This window comes from Xiphophorus couchianus, chromosome 11, assembly GCF_001444195.1.
Source record: "Xiphophorus couchianus chromosome 11, X_couchianus-1.0, whole genome shotgun sequence".
In the NCBI taxonomy this organism is placed as follows: Eukaryota; Metazoa; Chordata; class Actinopteri; order Cyprinodontiformes; family Poeciliidae; genus Xiphophorus; species Xiphophorus couchianus.
Genome location: NC_040238.1, coordinates 24,028,576 through 24,054,553, shown reverse-complemented (window position 1 = coordinate 24,054,553; position 25,978 = coordinate 24,028,576). Strand labels below are relative to the sequence as shown.

The following is a 25,978-nucleotide window of genomic DNA, read 5'->3' as shown; positions in this document are numbered from 1 at the left end:
CTTGTTTCTCTGCAACGAGACGGTCCCATCTGGGAGTGATGAGATGGGCTCAATGTTGGCGCTCAAGACATAACCGAGAGAATACGGTTAAAGGATTTTCAAAATAAAAGATCCTCCAGACTCAAATAATACATAAAACGAAAATATTTAATTATTTCTTGCGCGGCCCGGTACTAATTGTCTCAAAACACAGAGGAACTGCAGAACCATAGGCACCTCATTGAGTTTTTGAGGAGATCCTCAGAGAGGCTCTACAGAGATGTTCGGTTGATGCAGTGTGGGAAAAGAGCTGGGAATGCCACAGTTCTAGCTCCAAAGCAAATATATAAGCATTCGCTAACCCAGCTAGTGCAGCTTATCAGTGCCGACCATGTGCAATGAGAATGTCCCCCATGAACCCGACTGAACCTCTTGGTGATATAAAAAGAAAAGATAATATGAGAAATGTAGTCTTACCACATTCAGGATGGGTCATAGGTGAGGAGTAACCTGAGGAATTTTTTTGGTCGTATGCAACGTAAGAGTTAATATACTTTAAAAGCTGTAGATAAAAAAAGAGAGAAATTCTCTCTGTAAATCACTCGGTAATACCAAATTTGTTAGGAAGTGTTTTTTTGTAAAAATATATGTTTAGTAGGATAGATATTTGTCATTATATGTTTAAGGAGAGTTGCTTAAAAAGTTAATGTAACTCTCTGGTCAGCAATAATGTTTGTCCACAAGTCTGCACTGTGTTTCCATGGTGAGCATCCAACCAATCGCCTTGTCGTCCTGACTCCCAGCATACAGTGTTCCCTATAGGCCTGTCACAATAACAAATTTTGTTGTATGATAAATTATCTTGGTAGTTATTGCGGTAATTAGTGCGGTAATTATTGTGATAAACTATTGTTATTTTGAGACCATTTTCAAGTTTCATTTATTGATTAGTTGATTAATAACGTATTGCGACGGCATTAGTTCCGCGTTTTCTCACTTGGCCAGTTCCGCTCGACAGTCAGCCACGTCGTAGCGAATAGAACCAAAAATAAATGTAGCTTTTGCTGCAGCAGACAAAGTGCAATGTTGGACTGCACAAGAACTCAGTGAATTGGTAACTACTATTAAGGCTGCGTGTTGCTTCTCATTATTGAATAAATCAAAGACACTGCAGAATTTACTGCATCACGAGGCAGCTAGAGACCTGCCGCCCTCAGACATGCAGAGTTCTCTTTTAATATAGCAACATCTTAACCTGCGTGGTTCACTGAGCAGCCCGAAGCTTTTCCTCTACATTATGCAACAACTGTCTGACTACGCCGGATCTAGTAACATATTTATAACATGGAAAAAATTAAAGAAGCTGTCACATTAGCAGGAAGTAGTGGGTTGCTGTTGTTTCTAGTCAGCTAAACACAAATTGTGCAAGTGGTCTTAGGAGCAAAATTATTTGCAGCACCTTGTTTTTAAAGCAGCTGACCCAAACAAACAGGAGCAAACTTTTTAAAATCAGCCTGTACCTGAATCAAACATTCATTTAACATCTCCTAACCAATTCCAATTTACCTAACAACAGTACACTCTGCTAGTTGGATTTTAATGTTGTTTTTGTTCATTAAAATGTAGCTCAGACAGGCTTATGGTCAAAATATACCATGGTCTATCACTGAAAGAGGTTGCAGAGAATAAGCCAACTCGTCTTTAATTTCTATGCAGAAGTTGTACCCACTGTTGCTTTCTACATATTAAAAAAATATTTTTATCACAATAGGAAGAGAAAATAATCAGGGAGGAGATATTGGAAAAGAGACTAGCAGAAGGTCTTCTCAGTTAAAGAGGTATTACACGTTGATGAGAAAAAGAGAAGGAAAAGGAAGATTAGGTGCAGCAATTTCAAATATTTTGGTAAAAATTAAGCTTAAAAAATTTTGCAGCCATTACTGCAACTTTTTTTTTCTGATAAAGGCTGTAAAATCTGTAATTTTAGACTGCAACAATAAAATAAAATTAAAAAAAACCAACAAAAAAAAAAAACATTGCAACATCTTCGAGAGACTGTAATATATCCAATCTTTCTGTTATCTCTTCAAAGTTTTTCTCCCTCTTGTTTCCTCAGAGCTTCAATGTCAATGTCAATGTCAAATTTATTTATATAGCACCTTACAGCAGACAAGACTGCACCAAAGTGCTGTACAAAACAACAACACAAAAACAACAACACAAATGACAAAACAGAACACACATCATTTAAATGCCAGAGAGTAAAAGTGAGTTTTAAGAAGCGATTTAAAATGGTCCAGGCTGTGGGCAGATCTAATCTGGAAAGGTAAGTTATTCCATAAAACAGGAGCAGCAACAGAAAAAGCTCGATCTCCTTTCCTCTTAAGTCGAGTTCGAGGAACTGTAAGTAATAACTGATTATTTGATCGTAGCGTTCTGGACACAGACTGGAGATTTAAAAACCATCAGTGATCACCTTCAATGAAATGCAGACATTTTTTCAAGCATTGTTTCTTTTTAAGTAGCTTCCTACAACTATGTTCTTCCTCTAACTTAATTTTAAACACATCACTGATGGTGAAATTAACAATCCTTGAGTCTTAGAGCCTCCACTGGGTTTTGTGACCCAGTTGCTCTAACATTGCTCTAACATTGTACATTTCATCGATTGGGAAAATGAGTGGATGGGTTTAGTTTCTGAATAGCTGCTCATCATTAAGCAGAGTCAGTTAAGCAGAAATGTGTCTGATTTAAGTGGATAGCCGGATTCTTGGTTTATCATTATTGATGACATAGCTGAGTTAACTCGTGTAATCATGTTTTAGATGGGTGGGATCATCCTTGATGCTTTTCCCCCCCTTTTTGTACCTCTTCCAAAAAAAAAGTTACCCCTATCTATCTTCTCTCTTTACCTCATTTCATATCTTTTTGCCCCAACCGTTGAGTGAAGCACATTCCTTGGCCCCATCTGGTACCAGCATGGGATGTTTGGCTTGGCATACCCCAACTTGTTCCAGCACAGCGCTTTCATGAAACAGTCGGGAGGAAGCATTCTGTGGTGTACCGCGCCAGCACTGATGGTCAGGAATGTTGTTATGTCCTCAGTCACTCCATCAGCCCAGTTGGTGAAATTCATACACTATGTATCCGTTTATCACTTTATAGATGGTGAAACTAAAATGACAAGGGAAGTAAAGTTTTGTTTGACATGAAGCCAGGGTTTTATTACCTGTGTCAAATTCAAAATCATTATAAGTGTCAATCCTTTTTCCATTTTTGACGGATTTTCTAAAACGTACTATACATTTTAAAAACAAGCATCTTTGTATAGTTCTGCATCTTGCATCTTAAAGGTATTTAAGTATTGCACATCGTTACTTTGTTGGGTCTTCTGAAGCAAAGTCAAAAACCATCACAAAATCCTTGATGTAACTGGCACAAGCCTGTCGCAACAATCAGTAAATCAATTAATCTCACCATAAATGAAATCCAGCCAGCCAGCCAGCCATTGTCTGTTCACCCTCGTCCCTAATGGGGTCGGGAGGGTTGCTGGTGCCCATCTCCAGCTACGTTCCAGGCGGGAGGCGGGGTACGCCCTGGACAGGTCGCCAATAAATGAAATCAAGCTCGATAATTTCCATTTACATGAATGTGTTTTGTGTCTCTCCCTTTTTCTACCTAAGACTGGATGAAAAAAGCTTCAGTCTGGTTCTTTGGTTTCAACTAGTCTCTTTCTTGAAGGTCAATTTTGTTTACAGAGACTTTCATATCCATTTTTTTGTTGTTGTTTGTTCACTTTGGATATTTAAAATGTTTTTAAAATATATATTTTTCCCCCAGACTCAATTTCCCCCCCAAATATGTATTTTTTGTCTGCAGCAAATAACACGTCCCTCACACGAAGAGAAGTCGGAAGACAAGAACGAAGAGGACAAAGCTGAGAAGTCTGAGAGAAAAGAGGACGAGGAAAAGAAGGACGAGGAAGAGAAAGATGAAAAGGAGGATTCTCGGTGAGTTGAATAAGATGACTGATGTTTCTTTAGGTGCCATAGTTAAAGGTTCCCCCTATCTGTGCTTCTGCTATATTTTAAGCTGCATCACTAATACTGAAATAGCAAACTTTTCCTCTCTTAGAAATAGCAAACTGTTCCACCCTCCACACTGAAGGGTGTTGCAATTAGCAATATCTGATATCTGATCAGGTGCAGTGCATTCACTACAAAAGAAAAGCATTGTATTGAATTTTTTTTAAGCTGAAATTTGGGGATGCACCAATATGAAAATTTGGGCCAATATTAATATTGTTGTTATGATCAATATTTACTGATATTGGATATATTTTTCTAGTCTTTCGACACTGAAAAAACAACCACATTGCTGATGTTGCTTTTCTGCTGCAGTTGAACTCCCCATATTGCTGCGCTGCTTCACTATCCCTCCCCTTTCCAGAAACAAGATGGAATTAAATATTGGTCCAGTTTTACTTATCGGACCAATAACAATATCTTAAAAAATCACAAACGTCAACAATCACGCATCCATACTGACAATTGCTCACTTTACATCACCATTCATTTAAATCAAACCATAGCGACCAGGTGCAAGGTAATGCTTTGCTTTTCTTCAGCCTGGCTCATCTCAGAGTCAGTTCAGGTGTGGTTGTAATGTCAGACAGCTTTGTTAGGTACTACCGTTCTTCCCTTACCTTGACTTAAATTGTTCTAAATCATTTTCAGTGAAGAAATAATCTAGTGTGTCACTGATCAGCTATTTCTTTCCATTTCACTTCGCATTTCAAAAAATGCGAAAAACTCCGCATTTCACTTCAGCCTTCAGTTTGTCACTGAAATCAAGCTTGATAATTTCCATTTATATGAGTCTAAAAAATAAAGTAGAGGAACTCTCAATCTAACTTGTTGAGTGATGACAAAGAATAAAAAAAATGTTCCCTATATAACATCCATGATATGTTCTAACAAGCCAGCAGATGTCTGACTTGTTGATGGATCTGTTTAGGGTTTGCTATCGAAAAGTTTTAATATGCTTTTCTTGTATTCAGTAAGCGGCGAAAAAAGCAGACTACAAGAAGAGCCTGTTATTTCTTCGTCATCAGGGGATAGATATTTGCTGCTGCAGCAGCTAAAAGCTGTGTTTATCCCCCTGTCCAAAAACCACAGGGAGATTGGCAAGGACAAAGACAAGTGTGACGGTGGGGAGGACGAGGACGGAAAGGAGCAAAACACGCCGCGTGGCAGGAAGACTGCCAACAGCCAGGGCCGCCGCAATAGAAGGATCACCACACGCTCCATGGCCAATGAGGCTGCGTCCGTCGCAGCCGAGGACACGCCTCCTCCCACCTCTGAGCCCGCCCTGCCAGATCCTCCACAGCTCCCTAAATCTGATCAAGCACAGAAGGGAATGAAGGAGCCCGCAAAATCCCTCACTCCGGTAGCAGCAGATGCTAATAAAGGTGAAAACGCTCACTTTACCCGCTAAAAAAACAAAAACATTTGTGCCTCCAGCTCCCACTGCACTCTGTTGGATTCTTTTACTAATTAGGTTTATTTTGCATGATGCATGATCTGAATATTAATCGTTTTAGCTTAGCGATTCCACATTCTACGAGCCATGGAGAAGACAGAAAACATGTGGAAGAAAATAGTCTTATCACTGTGTGACTAACACTGCCCAACCCTGTTAGCATACAATCACCATCGTGAAACAGTGGTGGCAGCATCATGGTGTGAAGCTAGGAAAATGGAAAGATAGTTAAATGCTGCAACAAGTTTGAGGAAGTTTGATTCAGAAATATTTTTTTATTTTCATCAAAGGGAAATTAAATGTTGTTGCAACTTATGCCACCAACGCTGTGGGCAGGGAGGATCTGCAGTAGCAGTCAGTCTTACAATGAATCTGAAGAGGCCTCTGACTGAAGACTTCTGTGTTTATCACAACATGCTGACAGTTAAATTTCCAGACAATGTTCCATAATAACATGTCTTGGATGACACTACTATGTTGTTAACACTGTAAATACAACTAATTTCCTTTTGCTGCTCCTCTTTAAATCTCTGTATGTTTAAAGATGGTGAAGGTTGATGGGTGAGATTGAACTTTTTCCTTCGATGTACACATCTATGGAATCTTCTTTCCAACTCCTCTGTTATTTGAGGTTGTAGTTCAGGTATTATTTGAGATACTAATCAGCATTTCCCAGATTCAAAAAGAAAACTTTGTTACTATGGTTGCAGATCATAGCAACTGTCCGAAAGTAATAAAATTGAAAGCGAAAACCCTTCCAGATGCACAGCATTCATAATCAGAGGGAATAATTGTCAACATGCAGTGTCTCAAGCAAAAAACACAATTGGTACCAAAGTCTGCAAAAAGAACAAATCAGAACTAACATAGCAGAGCTTCTTTGACCATGAGCGGCTCATACAAAGCAGAAACTCCAGAAGATACAGGTGGAGGCCTCAGCAATCGCCTGGATCAATGACTTCCTGACAGACACAGCGCAGTTTATGAGACTGAAGGATTGTGTCCAAACAGGAAGTCAGCAGCCCAGGAGTACCTCAGGGGACTGTACTTTAACCACTCCTTTTCTCTCTGCACACCTCCAATTTCTAGCACAAGTCATCAGCAGAAATACTCAAATGACTCTGCAGTCGCCGGCTGAAGTCCAGATGTAAAGCCAATTAATAATTAATAGGCAAAACTTAAACATTTATGTTCCTAGTTTCTCCTCTTTCTGACTTGAGTTTAAGCTCTTTTGCACAGAAGAACAAAGACAATGTTCTTCCTATAGATATAAAAATCTTACTAGCAGCCTTAATTCCAAAAAATAGAAAGTTATACAAAATATTTCGTCCTTGCAATACAAATGGGTGCCTGTTTTTGTTGGTCTGTCGCAACAAAATTCCCTACGTAATTGATTTCAAAAAAGTATTCAGAACGTGACAAAATCTGAAGAAGATTTCAGGGAGATATTTATGATGCAACAGACTGTATTTGCTCGCTCTGCTGTAACCTTTTCTATTTCTTAGAACTATGTTGCCTTGGTTTTACAGTGTAGCTGTGGGTCAGTGTTGCCTAGTTGAAGGCTTGCCAGGCAAGTTAAACAAGCTGCCGATTCGGTGGGGGGGGGGGAGAACGACGGTGGCGTGAGTTTATGTTGATGGTCTGTATTTACATTGCACTCGTCTTCATTCACAAGGTGGTGCGAATGGGTGGGTGGTGGGACTGCTGACCTATTCCTAATCTCAAGGGGACATCTGCAGCTATTTTGGTCCAAATGTTTATACGTCCTCATTGGGGCGCCCTGGAATAGAGCGGGCTAGAGTTCCCTTGTTCCCCTCCGCTCTCACCGTCCACTTCTGTGAATTTTAGCTTGAACTGCACAGCCAAGGAGAGCAAAGGAGGAGTGTGTGTCGAACACACGGCGTCACAGTCAGAGCGGTGGGAGGGTTCGGGTCCCGACGGCTCGATTTGCCCGTTCGTCTCCATCCAAGGCCATTTCCCAAAGAGGAAGGCCGGCAGCTCTCGGTTCCTCCGGTGTCTGACGCTGTGTCAGCTGACCAGGGCGGCCCCTCCCCTCCCCTGTGGATCAGAGAGGACGAGAGAGAGAGGGAGTGGGAGGGTGAAAGGAGGCGAGTAAGTGAGGGAGCAGGTCTCAGCAGTCCTGAATGTAAACAGATTATTAGATTAGTGGCCATGAGAAGAAGGTGGCTGAAGAGAAGACAGTCTCTCTCTCTTTTTCTCTCTCGCTGTCTGTTCATCTCCCACACTCTTTCACTTTCTGTCGGTTTTTTTTTTTTTCCCCTCCTCCTCTCCGGGAGTGCTAATGGATCTTGTCCTTTTGTGATTTAGCTGGCGCTGGTGAAAGCGGAGAAACTTCTCGCTGGACCGAGGAGGAGATGGAGGTTGCCAAAAAAGGTAATGTTTGATTCATTTCTCCCCTTTCTCTACTATCCCTTCCCTTCTGCAGCCGCTCACTTGGCGGCAGGTCTTCTGCTGTTTATGGTCAACTCGGTAGTTCTTATGAATAATAGATATTTCATCAACCTATCTGTTTCTTGCATGCACTTTATTTTTTATCAGGATTTTTTTTTTCTTTTCTTCCTCCTTAGCTTTTTTGCTTCACTCGCTTCTCAGAAGTGATCAATCATTGAAGGAGCTACAGAGCATTACATTTAGATCAACTAACAGTTACTTTTACCTTGCGAGTATCTGGGTAGTTAATGTGAGACTGCACTATTATAATCAATTTTGGGTCACATTTCAGTTAAATATTCTCCTTCTTCACTTTACCCTTCACTTTCTTCAGGGTTTGCAAGCATGTACAAGGTGTGAAAGGTGCTTAATTTCTGTATAAAGTCCTCGAACGTATTTGATATTCAAACTGCACAGTTTTGTAAGAAAGCGGCGCAATCTAACGCTTGATTAAAATTTGGTAGAAGTTATTTACAGTTGAAACCAGATATTTCAAAATTATAAAAAGACGCATGCCCATTTTTTCCTCAATGCCTGAAGTTAAATCACAACGAACTTTTTTTTTTTTTAAGGTCGGTTAGGATTTCCAAAATTATGTCTATTTGCTAAACCACAGAAAACTGGCCATGAATTCTTTTATTGAGATTTTTTTGTAACTTTCTCAAACCAGTCAGGCTTATAAACTGTGTGAGGGAGACAACCCAAAACCTAAAATTCTGCTGTACTTTAGTTTGCATTGTCTTTCTAATTCTAATGTCTTGTCTAGAATACTATGACAAAACAGTGTTAACAGTAATAAATAATGTTATATAATGTTGAACTGAAACTGTATTTTTTTTAGTTCATTTGTGTCGTTTGAAAACATGTTGAAAATGCTTGATTTTTACTGTGGGAAAATCGTATGAAGTCTTCTTCTTGGTACTTCAAGCAGATTTCTATTAATTATTTATTATTGTTGTTAATTATTATTATTTAATTTCCCTCTGGGATTAAAGTATTTTTGAATTGAATTGAATTTCTAAATCCTAGTGGCTTTTAGGCTGGGAGTGAATAAAGGGATTAATGCAGATTAATTAAAACGTTCTTGGCTCGATAGATATTTTTTTGCCCCCTTTTGCAAAAATGCATCTTGCTTTATATCTTCTCAGGCATTCAGATCTGTCTGCTGGATTAGTGTAGCCAGTCACATGACAAGGTCTGGTTCAGAAATGGTTTTTAAGCCTCCACACATGGCTGCTCAGAAAATCAGTTTCCTCTCTTGGTTAGAGAACGTAGTCATCTGTGAGGCGTAGTAATGCAGGATAAGATATTTTACCTTGTGTTGTTTCATATAAAAACAACTCTTGGAGTGATTTTGTGTGGACCGCAGTTTAAGAAATGTTGTAGACCAGGATAGGCAGTGGATAGAAATGTGCACTTGTTTTTGTCTGTGGCAGATTTCTTACAACTTAAAATTGAACATATTAGTTACATATACATATTCATCCTTTAGCGAGCACATTTTGTTTTTTGCTTTTATTTTAATTTGAGAGTGAACAGGACCACAAACATTCAGTGATTCTTACTCAAAAGCAGACATGTGTGCACCTTTGCATGAAACGTTTTCAAAGAAGAGTGCCCCATATCCTGTTTGTATTGCTGAGGATAGACAGACGTTTTTCTAGGCCTGAATAATTGAAAACTAACCTAAAATATGTGAGGATATTGTTTGTGTTTTGGACCTAGAATGATTTTCAAATCACTTTTCTGCAGAAGTCAGACATTTACATCCACAGTTTTGGTTTATGGTGGGTTAAAAAAACAACTCTGCAAAATTAATTCAGAATTTTTATTAAAAAGTAAAATATTTTGGGGCTATTTCACAATTTCAGACCATGTTGCAAAAGTTGATGAAAAGGATTCCCCAGTGATTATCTTGTAACTCGTGTCTGTTTTATTGGAAAATATCACAAATGTTTTGGTGATGCTTATTATTGAACAAAGGGTTTTCTGTCAGTTACCTTTTTCTACCGTCAGTGGGATTATTATAATTGGTGATTAGGCTGAGCTACCAGTTTCAAGACAAAGTCTCTTTAACATGAAAAAAGCTGCCTTGTTGAAGAGAATAGTAATATTTAGACATGCAGGACATTTTGTGAAAGAAACATCAAGTATTTGAATGTTTCCTGAAGATTGCGTACATTACATCTAAGGCTGAAACGATTCCTCGAGTGATTCGAGTCCCTCGATTATTAAAATTCCTCTAGGAAAATTTATCTGCCTCGAAGCTTCGTTAAATTATATTTTATTATTTAGCACATCGTGTTCCGGCCGGGTTATTACTTGCGTTGTACAGAGCTTTCACTTCCGCCTGAGTTGTTGACAAAAGCTAAGTGTTAGCAGCATAGCGTCCGGTTTTCAAGTTCGGCCTGGGAAGATTTTATTGATTTGATGATCGTGTCTGGGTCTTTGTCGTTTTTCGGGGGACCAATAAACAGCCTTAAAATGACTGGCGCGATGCCTGGAGTACGGCAGCTTTTCTCCTCCTGGAGCTGCTGCCTGGTGGCGGTTCAGAGCGAACAGTGGGGAAGAGTGCTGCAGGTGTATTTATACAGGTGAGCGGACAGACTAAACACTGCGGACGGCTGCGCATTAGATGTGTAGCTTTACGGATGAACCGGAAAATTTATTTCATATCATCTCAGTCTCAACAAATGTATGGCGGAGCTCATCGTGGCGGCACGTAGCTGGTAGATGTTTCAGTGTGTGACGAACTGAGGTGTCAAGTCCCGTCGCTAACATAAACACAAACGCTATAAATGACACAGCAAGGTGAGAGTTCATCTATTAAATTGACTGAAGATGAATGCATAAACGAACAGCTGGAGTATCGACATTTTTTATAAGCGTATTTGTGAGCCTGCCTCTTTATTATGGAATTTCAGATTGTTGTATAACTTTTCTTCGGGTTAACTTGGAAAGTGAGCTTTTATTGTTACAAATTAATTTTCTAAACTACAGAAAAGTTATTGTTAGGGAAGCTCAACTGTGAAAAATTGGATTGATGTTGATATGCGATAGTAATACTGCTCTTATGTTAGATTTACCAATGTTTTACTTTATTTTTTTTATCCTGATTACTCAGTCAATCGTAAGAGTAACCAATAGATTACTCGATTTCTAAAATATCCATATACATAAGTCCTAATTACATCGCCGTTAGCCATAGATAATCTTAAAGGACGTTGGTGCATATATGTTTTAGGTAACATTCACTAGTCTCTTGACAATGCCCTCATTCCATCATCTAATTGGAACAGTTTTGGTGTTTTGTGATAATTTGTTAAGCTGCCAGCATCTTTCATCTAAGTAGGGCTGGCAGGGAGAGCTGGTCACCATGGGTTACAGATTTTCAAAGAGAGACACCCTAATGTCAAAGGTAAATGGCCATCTGCCAAGTTCACTGCAGCTTGCTGAGCAGTTTCTAAAGTTTGTCGAGCTCGGAGCTGATTAGATACTGAGTCGACTGACAGAATGATAGGATTTTAATACTTATTTTAGGTCTGGCTTTCAGAGTTTTGGTGTAACAAAACATCATTGAGGTTTTTACAGTTGCGTTTAAATTAAATAGCATAAAAACATAGTAAAGAAATTTTCAGATAAGAAAAAAACTTTACTTTACCGATATGAGTCATTTAAAATGATTGAAACGGTGTCCCAGTCAGATACTGCCATAAATTTAATACCATGGATATGCTTTAATAGCTTAACAACATCTGTTTCTAAATATATATATGACTGGATATATGTACACAGGGTGGGCCATAAGTTTCCATATAATAGAAAAAATAAACATTTTACATTGGACAACCATTTTTATTTTTGCTGCACGTCTTGGACCACTTCGAGGTTGATCTGCAACATTTCCAGTTTTCTTAAACTTACAAATAAGTTTTGCCACAGTGTCGTGTGTGATGTTCGTTCCATGTTTTCTGTTAAAGTTTCGTGCAACCATGCGAGTTCTTCCCGGTCCAGCCGTATAATTTCAATTCTTTGCTCTTTTGTCAAACGCATCTTCGTGGATATCTGAAATATAAAAGAAATATACATTTTACATTTTCCTATGTATGGAAACTTATGGCCCACCCTGTAGATCCTGTAAACTCTTAACTTGTTTTTATGTGTAGCAGTTTGCTAAAGTCTTAGGCTAACATTAGCATGTTTGCTCTCTGTTTTTAGGCGACTTGTTAGTCATATATTTTAGTACGTTTCCAGTTAACTGTGTGCAGACACAGCTATTTTCCTGCTTTTTAAACATAGTAGATTTAAAAAAATACATTTTCCATTCAAATTGTAACTACAGTAGACCAACCGGCATTGGGAGTTGAGTTTACTCCAAGAAAAAGAAGTGCCTTGATACTTGAGAACGGATCAGAACGTCACTAATATAGAGCATATTGTTGCGTTTTTCACACCGCATCAGACTATATGAACCACATTTCGAATCGTCCTTGTGCTTTCTGTCCCAGGGCTCGTTGAACATGGCAGAAACTGGACAGCCATCGCCAAAATGGTGGGCACCAAAAGCGAGGCACAGTGCAAGAACTTCTATTTCAATTACAAGAGGCGCCACAACCTGGACAACCTGCTCCAGCAGCACAAGAAGGTAAACTTCCAGCTTTCTGCTTCCTGTCAAGGTCTGCTGTCGCGGGAGCGTGCAACATGTGTATGCAAGGTGGTAATCTCGGTCTGTTTCCCAGGATACTCGCAGAGCTCGCGCTGATACGTCTCAAGGGGAAGGCCAAGCCACGGCATCACCTGATGATGACGAGGACAATGCAGATGACAGTGAAGGTCAGACAGAAGAAGCGTGTGTTCTGTTTCACACACACACACGCACACATTTATGTTCCCACACTCTTTCCTTCCTCTTTATCAGAGATCCAAGTCCAAGGGCAGTTGGAATAAAAGCTGCACATGTGCACACACATTTGGTTTTGGCTACATTTCCAGTTCCTGTTTTTGGGTTACCCAGCTTGAGTTCAGTCTGTTTAAAGTAATAATATTTTGGGAATTTTTATGAATATAAACAAAACGGAAGTATTTGAAAATAATGAATGTATAATAATTGGTTTTTTGGGGGGAATAACATGGAGTTATTGACCAAGGGATGTATTAAACCTCCATCAGTTGGTATCATCAGTTAATACACAATTATGCATTAAACTACCTGTTATTGGTGTGCGATTTGCGTTAGCAAAACTTTTTTCGGTGGATGGGTTACCAAAACAAGCTCCAGCATAGGGGCCCACATCGTTGCAAATCTGTCCCTGACTGTCACACAAAAGTTTTACTTAATTCTGTGATCTAAGGAAGTTGAGGCTACCACTAACTAGCTGCGTGTATACCCTTTCTAGCTAGTTTTTTTTACATGTAAATTTGCTGCCATTTAACTAGACAATGTTTGACTTCACCACTGACTCACTTTGATTGTAAACCCATTCGATGCTTTGTGTATTCTTCTACTTATTGTTATTATTATTAAAGGCTTGATGCTATTAAGGATGTAGAGATCCATATACAGTGTGAGAAACAAACAGCTGTCAAGAGCAGACATAGGACATAGGAATGTGAAAGTGTTCTTGTAAACACTAGGATATTGAGTTAAGCTGGAACTCTAACTTTAATTCATCTACTGATATCACTATGGCAACAGCTGCAGCAGTGAAGAACATGCAAGCTGATAATGGCAGGCGGATCTGCATGTTTCATCTCGTTTGATGTGTTGTGTATTTTGATGGTTTGTGTTTGGTTTGTGAAAGTATAAAAAGGGTTTATGTTATTTATCTGTAACATTTGAAGCCTTTACCCAAATCCTTGACATATTCTTCTTTTTCCTTAGTTGGTGATAACAGCTCTGATACAGAGAGCGCACCTTCACCCTCTCAGCACGACTCCTCAAAATCAGTCGACTCAAAGAGACCGGAGAGCACGGCAGGCGAAGCTCCAGGTGCAGACCAGGACAAAGGTCAAGCCAGCAATGGAAAGTCTGTAGAGCCTTCATATGGGGAGCTTCGCGTCAAGGAAGAGAAGAGCCCAGAGAGCGAGAGCGGATCCCAGGAAGAAAAAGTCAAGCTTTCTTCCTTCCATGGCCCCGTGCATCCCAAAACCGAACCTCAGGATGTGGACATGAAGACCGGGGAGGTTCAAGTCAAGGTGGAGCCCGAGATCAAGGAGAAGGGCGAAAAGGGAGAGCCGGGCGAACGGCAGAGGGAGCTCCACTCGGACAATGACTCGAGCGCCACCTGCAGTGCTGATGAAGATGTGGAGGCCGAGCCTGATCGGCAGAGGTGAGCCTCCGAAACCTCTTTATACTTGCAATATAACTGCTCTGTAACACAATTACCTATTTTATTTGGCTATTTCTGCAGAATATACCCCATGGAAAAACCATCGTTGCTCAGCCCTCCGGGAACAGTGTTCATGCCCTCGCCCAAGCAAGCCCAGCTCAACATCCAGCAGCTGCAGCACAGGGCAGCTGCCATCCCTCCTATGGTTAGTTTCAGCTTGATTTATTTACACTGGCAAAGATGAAGGCAGCTGTAACGCAGGGGAAACTTCACTTCTGTCAACTCTCTCATTTTTGAACTAGATGTACCCAGTCCTCAGCGAACGAGGTGGTCCAATTCAACTGTTTGAGATGAAGAAATGGTTTATTAAACCTTTGTTTAAAAAGTTAACGTAAATGAATTTGTTTAAAATTAAGGCCTTAATATTTCTTACGTTCACTAGAGAACATGTAAGTTGGCCTTAGAAAAGTTACTTGCAGGTCTTATATTTCATGATAGCAGTAGCTTGACTATGGTAGTCAAGTCCGTAAATATCTCATGGGATAATTTCTAAATGTGAATTGACATCTTCAGTCCCTGCGCTCTGTGACTCAAGGCGATAGAGGTCTACCAGTAAGAAGCTGCTAATGTTTGATAGCTTTGCTTGTTATCTCCTTGCTATCTAGCAAGCAAACAAGCCATTAGCAGCTAGCGTATGGCTCTCTTTTTAGCCACTTAGCTAACTAAATGACCTTATGCCATTTTTATTATCTGAGAAGCTCAAGGCTGCTGCTTTGAGCTTCTCAAAGCAGCAGCCTTTTTTTATTTCTTTTGTACATCACTGTTGTGGTATAAGTCTTAAATTTTATTCATGACAGTATCAAATTTGAGTTGGTGAAACATGCATTAACCCCGTACTTTCAATTACTTAATGTATCTGTGTCCATTTTTCTTCTGTGTTGTGTCCTGAATCGATTTCTCCTGCTGCATTAATCCAGGTGCCTGGTTCGTACGGTCCTGGCGGCATTCCCATCAGCGGTTTAACCATGCTGCAGCACCAGATCAAAGCAGCGCATGATTCGGCTCACCAGGAGGAGAAGCAGCGGCAGGATCAGGGCGACCTGGAGCGGAGACCCCACTTCAACACTCGCAGCCCTTCTGTGCTGGACAGAGACGGTACGAGAAGAGCTGGTCTTTAGTTGCTGTGCACCTGTTGTGTTGCTGAAGGCCTGATTGTTGTTGTGGAGTCTCCTAGGAGACAAATAGGGTTTCTGTGCGGTCTGGATTGGTGTGGAAAAACAAAACATGGAAAATTATTCTTGATTGCATCTATATGTTTATGTCCTGTTTATCTTTTTCCAATAATCTGTTCTCTCATCTATCTATCATTTCAACAGTTTGCCCTTACATTCATTCGTCCACCTTCTGTCAGTCGTTGTCCCATCATCTCTCTATGTTTGGACTTATTCTATCAGTCATCTCTTGTCCTTTTTATCCACCATTTGCAGATCCTGTATTTAAAGCCTGATTTCTGTAGAAACATTTTTTGTAAATTAATAGTAATCTGCTATTTTTAATGTTGTTAATCGAATCAACTTAATCATGGACATTTGCCTTGGAAATATTGTTGGAACCCCAGAGGGGCAGCAGGTTCTGCCGTCATGCATGTCAGCAGAGAGAATTTACCAGATCCTGTTTACAACATGACTAAACCGATCTGGAGTCTGTGGCGGCGATCCTCCTGATGTGACTCCGGTTGGGAGCGGAAGGCTTTGTTCTCCTGGGTGGTCAGACGTAGTTTAGTCACGAAGTGCGAGAGAGCCGTGACATCATGTGCTTGACTCTGAAAAGCTTTTAGCACCCCGAAGCCAAAGTGCTGCGAGGAGCGGAGCAGTCGGTGAGCCGCCGAGCTTTGACAGCTACATGGCACAGACGTTTTAGCAGGTGTGTGTCCAGGTGGGTGAGTGGGGTTATTTACACAGGTCCATCCATTCTGGGTCAGCATTATGGCCATTAGTCTCTCTAATGAGAGACTCTCCCTGTGGGGCTGAGCGAGGCTTTACTTCAGCCTGACCCCCGTGTCCTCGTTTCCTCCTCTTTCTGAGAGCTTCCAGGTAAAAGAATCGCACATCTTCACCTTATTTTGCTGGTCGATTCTGTTTCTGTCTGCCTGCCTGCCTGCTGTTTTGTCTTTTAATTTCTGCTACAAGGTGTTTGAGGCCTTTAGATTCCACTTTCTCTAAACTTATTAATCTGTTGTTTGGGGCTGCAGCTAACAAGTATTTTAGTAATAGATTATTCTGGTAATTAATTTTTTTCAGTTAACCACTTAAGCCTTTTTTTTTTACACAAAATTAGAAATACATTTAAAGATTCAAATAAACAATCCAGTTTCATTCTTAAATAAGAAAATGATATCACGTAAACTTTATGTTTAGTGCCTCCAAAATGTTTTGTTTTTTTTAAATGTTGCATATTTAGTTTTTACTGTAGAATTGTTTTAGCAAAATGAGAAAATATGACATTTGTGGCCACCATTGGAAGAAGTCTGACCTTCTGTGCTCTAAACAAGTCTTCTTGAATTTCCTCTATTTAATAAACTCTATACAAGATGCATTTGAACTTCGTTTAACTGGGAACATGAACATATTTACCATCTCTGGCAGGGATAATGACTGCATTCATGACTTTATTCTGTAGGGTTTTGTATGTAGTCTTTGCTTATGTTTCACTTTAAGATGAATAGTTAAATCGTCCTCCTGGCAGCACTGGTCACCTCTGAGATCCAAATGACGTGTGAAGGTTATTCTTTCATTGCCGCATGAATATGTGTGGTTTAGCTCTATGAAATCTGTTGTGACTAGCACAGTGTAGAGTAAGAGCTGCTTTAGTTGCACTAGCTAAGAATTAAACATAAATGTTTCACCAAAAGAGTCGAACTTGCTAGCAGGAAAATAACATTTTGTTGATTGAAATTAAAATAATTAGAGCTTCACCAATCTGAAGTTTGCGCCAATTACCAAGCTTAACCACAACAACCCTTATAGAGTCTAAAGGTATTCATACTCCACGCAGATTTAGGTCTAAAGTAATATTATAAGTTTATCAGCCTATTTCCTCTGGCTAGAAATGGTGAAGTTGGAGTTCCCCAGACAGAATCTGGTGGAGAATCCTAAGGGAGGTAAAGATTAAGGTGATGGTATGGAGGTTTTCCAAACTCAAAGACTTTTGAGTTCATCCGCAAAGACGGAAACATGCATAAAGCTGGTCAGCAATGATGAGAAGCATTTTATTGCTGCAGTGCCAACAAAGGCTTTTCATAACTAACCAGGGCTGAAACAATTAATCGGATTAATTGTGATTAATCAGTTATTGAAATAATGGTCAACTAGTTTAGACTCAAAGGTCATTTGCTGAAAGAGCAACACATTCAGAGAAGTAATTAGGCCAAAACTGTACTAGGAATACAGCTTTGTATTCCTTGTACAAATTTTTAGCTTCACCTGGTTGAAATTCTATTAGGAAAAATCTACTGCCCAGTTATTAAACGGTTTGCCCAAAAATTAATCAACAGATTAGCTCTACATTGTATTGATGCCAACTCTGCAGAAAGGGCTGAGCGTTTCTCATGTTGACATTAGAAGTAAGCTGCAGAAGCATCCTTTGCCGCAATTGATTAAGAGTCTACTAAAAGAATGCTGTTATTGCATTTTAGTCCATGAAATATTTATTTTCTTATTTTAAAAATGAATCAAATGATTTTATGCATATTTTTTAATGTATTTATAATGTAAATTAAGCTTAAATGGTAAGATAACAAGTCTGCAGAAGTTACCTAATTTTAAAAATACCATTACTTGATAAATCGTCAAAATAATAGAGTAATAATAGAATGATCTATTACTAAAATAATCATTATTTGCAGCCTTATTCGCAGTCTGGCTTTAATAAAATTAAAATTAAAACTGCCGTTTTTCTTAAATGTTTTTGTTAGTGTTTTTTTTATGATCCTGTCAGTATAGATGCCGGTGGGATCTCCAATCAGAAATAACTTCTTGCATTAATGAAAATAAGTTAAAATCTATTCCTGGCAATGGTACAAAAATAATTTTACCACTAAGTCTTTGACTCATGAATTGGGGTCAGAATAAATCCAATGTGATTTAGGCTTTTCTGTGTCAATATTCCGATTTCTCTCGATTTTGTGTCTGTTTGTCATGATGTTCTCTCTGCAGCCGCTGACAGCCTGTTGGTTACGAACCGTCTCCCTGGAGCAGGGCTTTATAAATCTGTTATAGAGGGACTTGTTTTCTCATTCGTCCCCTTTTGAACTGACAGGATTATAATGTCTGTGACAATCAGAGGAACTCTTCCAGCCGTTTGCATTTTTTATTTTGCAGAGAGCAGAACACGAGGTGCTCTCCCCTGCAGCGAGGCCGCTCGGTCTGCGCTGCTGTGGATCTGTGGTTTGTTATGAACTATTCTGTCTGCTCCGCTTTCCCGTGATACATTAAAGGAGACAGGGAGCATGGGCCAAAGTTACCTCTGTCTGAAGAGAGGCCATTAAACTTCAAGGCTTACCTGACCACTCAAGAGTGCTATCAGAAGGCTTTGAGGGGAAATGAGGGCTTTTGGAGCTAAGATGCTGAGAAAGACTTATAGAATTTCCCTTGTAGGGTGGACAAGTATGAAGTTTGATTTATTAATCTGGTTTTTCTTTTATCAGTCTGTCAATCTATTTAACCATTTATCTGTTTTCCCTTCCATCCGTTAATAGTTCTGTTCGTTTTGTCCATCCGCTGTAGAAACTTGTGTAGTTTTAAAAACAAGTAAAAACAACTCCATATTAAGTCTAGAAGAGTATGGAATATTGCAATGAGAAATGTTTACAAACCAGAACTGGGTGATTAATTGATTTTTAATTTTTTTTGTTTTGAAGTTTTAATTTTTTGGAGAATCTGGAACTTTTTCACCATTGCACTCTTTGGGTTTCCATAGTCAACTGATGTCAGCACGCCATCTTGTTTGACAAACCTGTTTAGAGCTTCTGTTTAGATCAACTCTACGACAACATATTTTTTAATTACGAGATTAGTTGTAACATTTAATTTTCCTTTTGGATCAATTAAAATATTTTTCAATTTAAATTAAATTAGAATAAAATTACAAGCATTCCGAACTCCCCCACAAAAAATAACAAAAGATTAATTAACCAAACTTTTTTCTTGTAATTTTAAGATGTTTTTCTGGTAAAATTGCGTGTTTTATTTTGCAAATATTATGACTTTATTCTCGTAATTAAACAAAAAATCTCATAGCATCATCCTAATACTCCGTTACACAACTCACATAAGTGAGTTTTGAAAATGTTTTCTGTCATTTCTAAACTAATTTCTAGAAAAGAAAGTGAGAAAAACAAAGCGTTTAAAATCAAACCTGGTATGACAAAAGATTTAATTTTTATGCAACATCGCCCAGCTCTGTGACGAACGCCATAAAAATTCTCTAATCAGTCATTAATCAGAGTTTGTCGTCTTTTGTGTCATTTCCCTTCCAGTCCTCCACCCCAACCCCACCCAGCTGGTCCAGAGCATGAACGACGGAGTCCGTCTGCCATTCAACAGGCACAGTCGACCTCCCAACATTCCTTCTCCTCCTCCGCTCATTCCAACTAACAAGCCCACAGACAAGCCCTCCTTCATCCAGGGCGGCTCCATCTCCCAGGTAAGACACCCGGGTCTCTCCAAGTTGCTGATATTCTCCGTCTTCATGTTAAAATCTAATTCTCTAACAGGCTTCACGTGGACGGTTCCGTTTAAATTGGAAAATCTGGGTTTGTTTACCTCAACGCGACCCACTCGTCCTTTTCAAATCCAATTTTATTTGCGCATTTGTTCTACTTATGATTAGAGCCGTAATTGATGCTCCACTAATACAATATTCTTGTTGTATTAGCGTCCTCGGTTGGTTTTTCACCACATGAGGTAGTCGACAGCATAACATAATCAGTGCATCAGGAGTTAAATGATGATCGGTATCACTTGACACCACTTTATTATTCTGTTAGCCGCAGTGACCTGAACACGAGATGAACTGTTTGTCCTGTTTCTTATCCAGGGAACTCCTGGCACATATTTGCCCTCTCATGCCATCTACGGGCCAGAGGGGACGAAGAGCTCTGGAGGATCCATCTCTCTGGGGCTGCCACGGCAGATGGACCCCAACAAGCCTGGTAGGTCCAACGTTTGGCACATGACTACACAAACACACCAACATTGAAACCAAAAAAACACAAGATTATCTCTTCAAACTAACATCAGACTCAGATGAGATTATGTTTTAAAAATTAATCGTGATGAATCGATGATTAACATAATCATCAATCGGTTTGATAATCGATTAATCGTTAACTTGACCATAAAGTCTAAAAAAAAAGGGCTATTTGCTGAAAGGCAGCTTACTCACAGCAGTAATTAATCTACAACTGTACAAAAATTACACCTATTTTTTTATCAGACGGATTTAAACAGCATAAAACAATAAGTGAGGAAACTTTGAATTCAGGTTGAACTGGATCTATGATTTTTTTTTTTAGCATTAGGTGAATCTGGTTCAAATGGTAACCAGATTCCATTTGATCCAACTAACTTGGATCAAATGGATCCAAATTAGTCAAGATGACAAAAACAAAAAAGTCCCTTCAATCGCACTTCAGAAATCGGATACCAAATTTAGCATTACCCAGTTTCATGTTTGGTAGAATCTGTAGACAGTAAGACCCGGCTGATGTTCGAGCAGATAGGTTTATATTTTCTTCCCAGATGTTCAGAAAGTTTTAAAAAGTGTGGCAGAAGCAATCAAATCTGGGAAAAATAGGGACATAGGAACCCTGTTTTCATATGGTGGAAATATTCTTCCATCATAGTTTGAGTACTTGTTCTGCGTCTGTCATCAGATGTCATATGACTTGTTAAATTTTCCACTTGAACTCTTCTTCTGTCCCGCCCAGCAGGAGCTGTGATGTCCTCCATCCAGGACGGCAGAGGCAACCCGGCAAAGGTTGGTGAAGGCCTGGCTTTCAGAGGATCCATCACTCAGGTAATCAATTATTAAACAAATTATTTACACTTTATTGGTTCCACTGTGTGTGTTGGTATCCCTTGAAGTAACTTTGTTTTGCTGTCAACGACACAGGGCACTCCCGCTCTGTCCCAGCCTAGCATAGCTGCTGACCTCCTGAAGGGCACAATCACAAAGCTGGCTACAGAGGACCTGGGCAGCCCAGATAAAGCCCGGGCGGAGCAGCTAGCTAAAGTCATTTATGAAGGCAAAAGTGGCCATATCATCTCCTATGATGGTATGTAGATTTATTACTGTTGAAGTGCCTAATACCTGCAAGCTTTAAAGCTGGATTTCTTTGTTTCTAATAGGTTTAAAGAATCCCAGGGAAAACACCAGAAGCCCCAGAACAGGTCATGACCTGAAACGCACCCATGACATGATGGAGAGTCCCATGGGAAGAGCACACCATGGCAGGGAGGGCGCTCCATTCGAGGGTACTCTTCGTGTGTCACCGACTTTACCACTTCACTTTGGAAAAACACAATTTGTCGTGTCGCAACCGCAAACTTCAAGGCTTTTATGTGACAGACAAACACAAGATAGCACATAATGGCAACTTGAAAGGAAAATTATGAATGTCTTTTTAAAACATTGCAAATGAAGTTCTATAAATTGTGGCTTTCAGACCCCTTTAATCTGTTACCCATAAAAAGTGAAACAAATGATCTGCACAGACCCACCACTCAGGGGAACATGTCCGAAATCTCTCCAGGTCAGACCTTTCCCAAATCCAGTTTATGTATAAAGCAATCCCCCCCACCCCCCCAAAAAAAGAGTACCGTATTTTCCGCACTATAAGGCGCACCGCATTATAAGGCGCACCTTCAATGAATGGCCTATTTTAAAACTTTTTTCATATATAAGGCGCACCGCATTATAAGGCGCATAGAATAGACGCTACAGTAGAGGCTGGGGTTACGTTATGCTTCCATTAGATGGAACTGCGATAAAGGGAATGTCGACAAAATAGTCAGATAGGTCAGTCAAACTTTATTAATAGATTACAAACCAGCGTTCTGAAAACTCTGTTCATTCCCAAAATGAACAGCTGTTGCTTCCTCCACTTCCGCACCATTGATTGTTCATGTTAAATTCTCTCACTGCTGCTCTATGGGCTCTTTGCACCTCAGCTTAATGATGAACATCGAGCCGAAGCCCCGACAATAAGCTGGAGAAAGGTTTTAACATGTTCGCCTCGTTATACACAGATATGAAGGTGAGTTTTACTTTCTTTAAACTTTGTAGCTAACATTAGCTTTAGCTTATGCCGGACATTTTTCTTGTAAAAATGTGCTATCTAAGTATCTAAACATTTTTCATCATTCATTAACGGACAATGTTTTTACCTTATGTTCAAGTATATTACGTGGTTTATTGTCGTTAGTGTCAAGAGACCAAGTAACGGGGATTTTACGGTTCAGGCTTTTTGCTTCTGAAGCACAACGAGCCCATAGCTTAGCATTAGCTCTGGTGTCGGAGTTCTAGTTCAGCTGACGGTTCAGGCTCAAAGTTGTTGCTTTTAGAAAAATATGGCCGTGTTCCTTAAGGTCTCCGTGTTATTTCGCTTTATTAGTTTTGCATGCTTCTTGTGAAGCAGGACGGTGTTTACAGCGGTTTGTACAGGCGGATCAGTAGCTCGGCTGTCTGGCTCTGGTCTGCTCTCTCGTTCCCATAAACTCGCTCTTTCAGGCTGAATACAGAAGTGATTCCATGGAAATAACACAGGAGGCTCCTTTACCTTCTTCTTTAGGCTGAAGAAGTTGATCCGGAGTGACGTGAAGGCTGCAAACTTTGCTGTGCGGCGTTAGCTTTAACTGGTAGCACGAATATTTACAAGCCACCGTCTTCTTAATTCAGGATCGTTTGGAAATCCATGAAAACTTAAAAGCCCATTATATTAGGAAGACAGCAATGTTCATAGTATTGTTTTATTTGCGTCTGAAATAAGACTTTGTCTTTTCTAGCTGTCATGGTAACTCAAAGCGAAAAAAGAGAGCCGCATTTGCGCTTGCGGTTGTGACGTCAGCGCGGCAGGTGCAAAGAGCCCATTCCCATATTCTACTGTGTGACTGATCGCCTTGAGCTTAAACTCTGCGTTGTAAGCATGTCTCTTAATAGGAGCCATTTTGGGGTCTTTACACAAAACCCAGCTTGCACCGCTGGCTGCATCGGCGGCTGCTTTCCCGTTTCTTCTTCTACGGGGAAAATGAAGTTGGCGTCTGCTTTCCCGTTTCTTCTTCTACAGGGAAATGAAGTTGGCGTCTGCTTTCCTCCGTTTCTTCCTCTACGGGGAAAATAAAGTCGGCGTCTGCTTTCCTCCGTTTCTTCTTCTACAGGGAAATGAAGTTGGCGTCTGCTTTCCTCCGTTTCTTCCTCTACGGGGAAAATAAAGTCGGCGTCTGCTTTCCCGTTTCTTCTTCCACGGGGGAAAATGAAGTCGGCGGCTGCTTACCGTAGTTGCGAGACCTGTTGTGGCTCAATATTGGTCCATTTATAAGGCGCACCGGATTATAAGGCGCACTGTCGGCTTTTGAGAAAATTGAAGGTTTTTAGGTGCGCCTTATAGTGCGGAAAATACGGTAAGTTTGCCCAAAGTGCTGCACAAAAATAAGACAAATGAAGACAAAGCGGTCACATAAAACGGATATTTTAATTCTCATAAAATAGAAAAGAAAGACTGTCAAATCAAACTGGAACAAATGCTAGACAGGATGGCTTCCACTTATATGATGCACTACGTAGTACTAGTACAGGACATAAAATCCCAGTAAAATACACTGAGGCTCATGGCTGTAATGTAAGAAAGTGTAAGGGGTATTAATAGTGTGTGTCCTGGTTTGTATTTTTTGTTTCATGAGTGATATTTTCTTTCATTCCAGGTCTGATTAGTAGGGCTTTACCTAGAGAAGGGCATCCTGGCGACTCCAAGGAAAGAGCGCTGATCCCTGGATCCATTATGCAAGGTGGATGCCTGGAAAGCTTTCCACATTTGTAGTTTGCTGTGTCAAAAACAAAGCAAGCCTGGAGTAATTTTTATTTATTTATCCATTTTTCTTTTAGGGACACCGAGAACTACTGCTGACGTGTATGAGGATGCAGTGAAATACGGGAAGCTGATAAAAACAGAAAGCCCGCCTATCCGAACATTCGAAGAGGCCATCGGCAAAGGCAAGCCCTACGAAGGAGTTAACACCATCAAAGAGAGGGGGCGCTCCATTCACGAAATCCCCAGACAGGACCAACCTGGACAGGACATGTGCAAGACTCCTGACCTGCCGGACAGGAGGGTAATAGAGGGATCCATGTCTCAGGTTTGTGGACAAAATTAACCCTTTATTGATCACTGATGTCCAGAGGGGCCATTTGCAGCCCTTAAACAGATTATTTTAGCCCCTGACTGCAATTCAAGAATGATACAAGACTTTTTATTTTTAATTAAGGCAAAATTATCACAAATTAAAATCTTACAATAGAAAATATTGGCTACAACACAAAGTATTATATTTGTATCTACATTTTAGGCTCATTCTGTAGGCTTTTTATGCTCCTTTTGTGGAGATTTTTGCATTTATTCTGTAAATGTAACACTTCAAGACTCCATAATTTATATTTTTATATATCTCTATATAACCAGGATTATTGCTTTCTTACTTTTACTCAAAAGTAAACGCTGCTGCAGCCAAATCTGCATCTCATTCATTTACTAAAATTGGCTGAATCCTATAAGCATTTTCAAAGAAATGGTGACCTAAATGCTGTTTTTGGAGATCAGAATTGACCAAATCTTTTTCTTTTCTTTTTTTTCAGTCAAGATATTAAAAATTTGGAAAAACTGGATGCCTTTCTTTTAGTGAGGCAAGCCTTCAGAACCTTTTTTCAGTTTTGGATCTGCAATAATTTACACATTTCCCAACAAAAATATTTCTTTATTTTTATAAAATCAAAGTTCTGCAGCTTAATGTTTTGTTGAGAAGAAAAAAAAATTTTTTTCCCGCCTGCAAGTCTTTTTAACTTGACAATTTTGACCCATGTGACAAAAGTTTGGACACCCCTGTTTAAGATAACCTATTTGAGTTATAGCTGAAACAATTGATCAGGTTAATTGTGATTAATCGATTATTGAATATCAACTAGTTTAGTAATTGGTTAGTTGTTAACTATAGTTTATAGATTCAAAAAACATCCATTGCAGACCAGGAACAGCATATTCAGAGTATCAATTACCCAAAACTGTACAAAATACATTTTGCATTTAAGATAAAAACACTTTTATCTGGAAATATGTTTTAGCCAAAGCTCCTCAATTGGCCTAATTTTAGCTTCAGCTGGTCCTAAAGGAATCCTCTGTCATTGCACTTCAGGCAATAAAATGTTTATTTTCTTATTTAAAAAGGGAATTGAATTATTTGTTTATTTGCATTGTTTAATGTATTTGTAATATTGTATAAAAAGGCTGTAGTGATTAAATGAAAAATCTGTAGAATGTGCCATTTTTTTAATCCAATTAATTGATTACTAAAACAATCATTACTTACAGCCCTGAATTGAATTGAACTACTGAACTACTTAATCACTGG

The 25,978-nt window shown here is 39.6% G+C and overlaps 1 protein-coding gene across 9 annotated transcripts in view; it reads left to right on the top strand.

Moving 5' to 3' along the window:
- The window catches only part of ncor1 (nuclear receptor corepressor 1), an 80,133-nt gene that overhangs the window by 38,741 nt on the left and 15,414 nt on the right, over positions 1-25,978 (top strand). For 8 of the 9 annotated variants that reach the window (XR_003597228.1, XM_028030860.1, XM_028030858.1 and 5 more), the window contains 15 exons: positions 3,859-3,989; positions 5,157-5,449; positions 7,849-7,914; positions 12,480-12,616; positions 12,711-12,804; positions 13,853-14,300; positions 14,382-14,505; positions 15,278-15,455; positions 19,837-20,003; positions 20,397-20,511; positions 21,289-21,377; positions 21,474-21,636; positions 21,710-21,835; positions 24,281-24,364; positions 24,462-24,712. Coding sequence is in view for 8 of the 9 variants with exons in the window: in XM_028030860.1 (XP_027886661.1) it covers positions 3,859-3,989; positions 5,157-5,449; positions 7,849-7,914; positions 12,480-12,616; positions 12,711-12,804; positions 13,853-14,300; positions 14,382-14,505; positions 15,278-15,455; positions 19,837-20,003; positions 20,397-20,511; positions 21,289-21,377; positions 21,474-21,636; positions 21,710-21,835; positions 24,281-24,364; positions 24,462-24,712 (2,466 nt within the window). In the remaining variant the exon portion in view is untranslated. The remainder of the gene's footprint in view (positions 1-3,858; positions 3,990-5,156; positions 5,450-7,848; positions 7,915-12,479; positions 12,617-12,710; positions 12,805-13,852; positions 14,301-14,381; positions 14,506-15,277; positions 15,456-19,836; positions 20,004-20,396; positions 20,512-21,288; positions 21,378-21,473; positions 21,637-21,709; positions 21,836-24,280; positions 24,365-24,461; positions 24,713-25,978) is intronic. The other variant, XM_028030855.1, reaches the window with a different exon arrangement.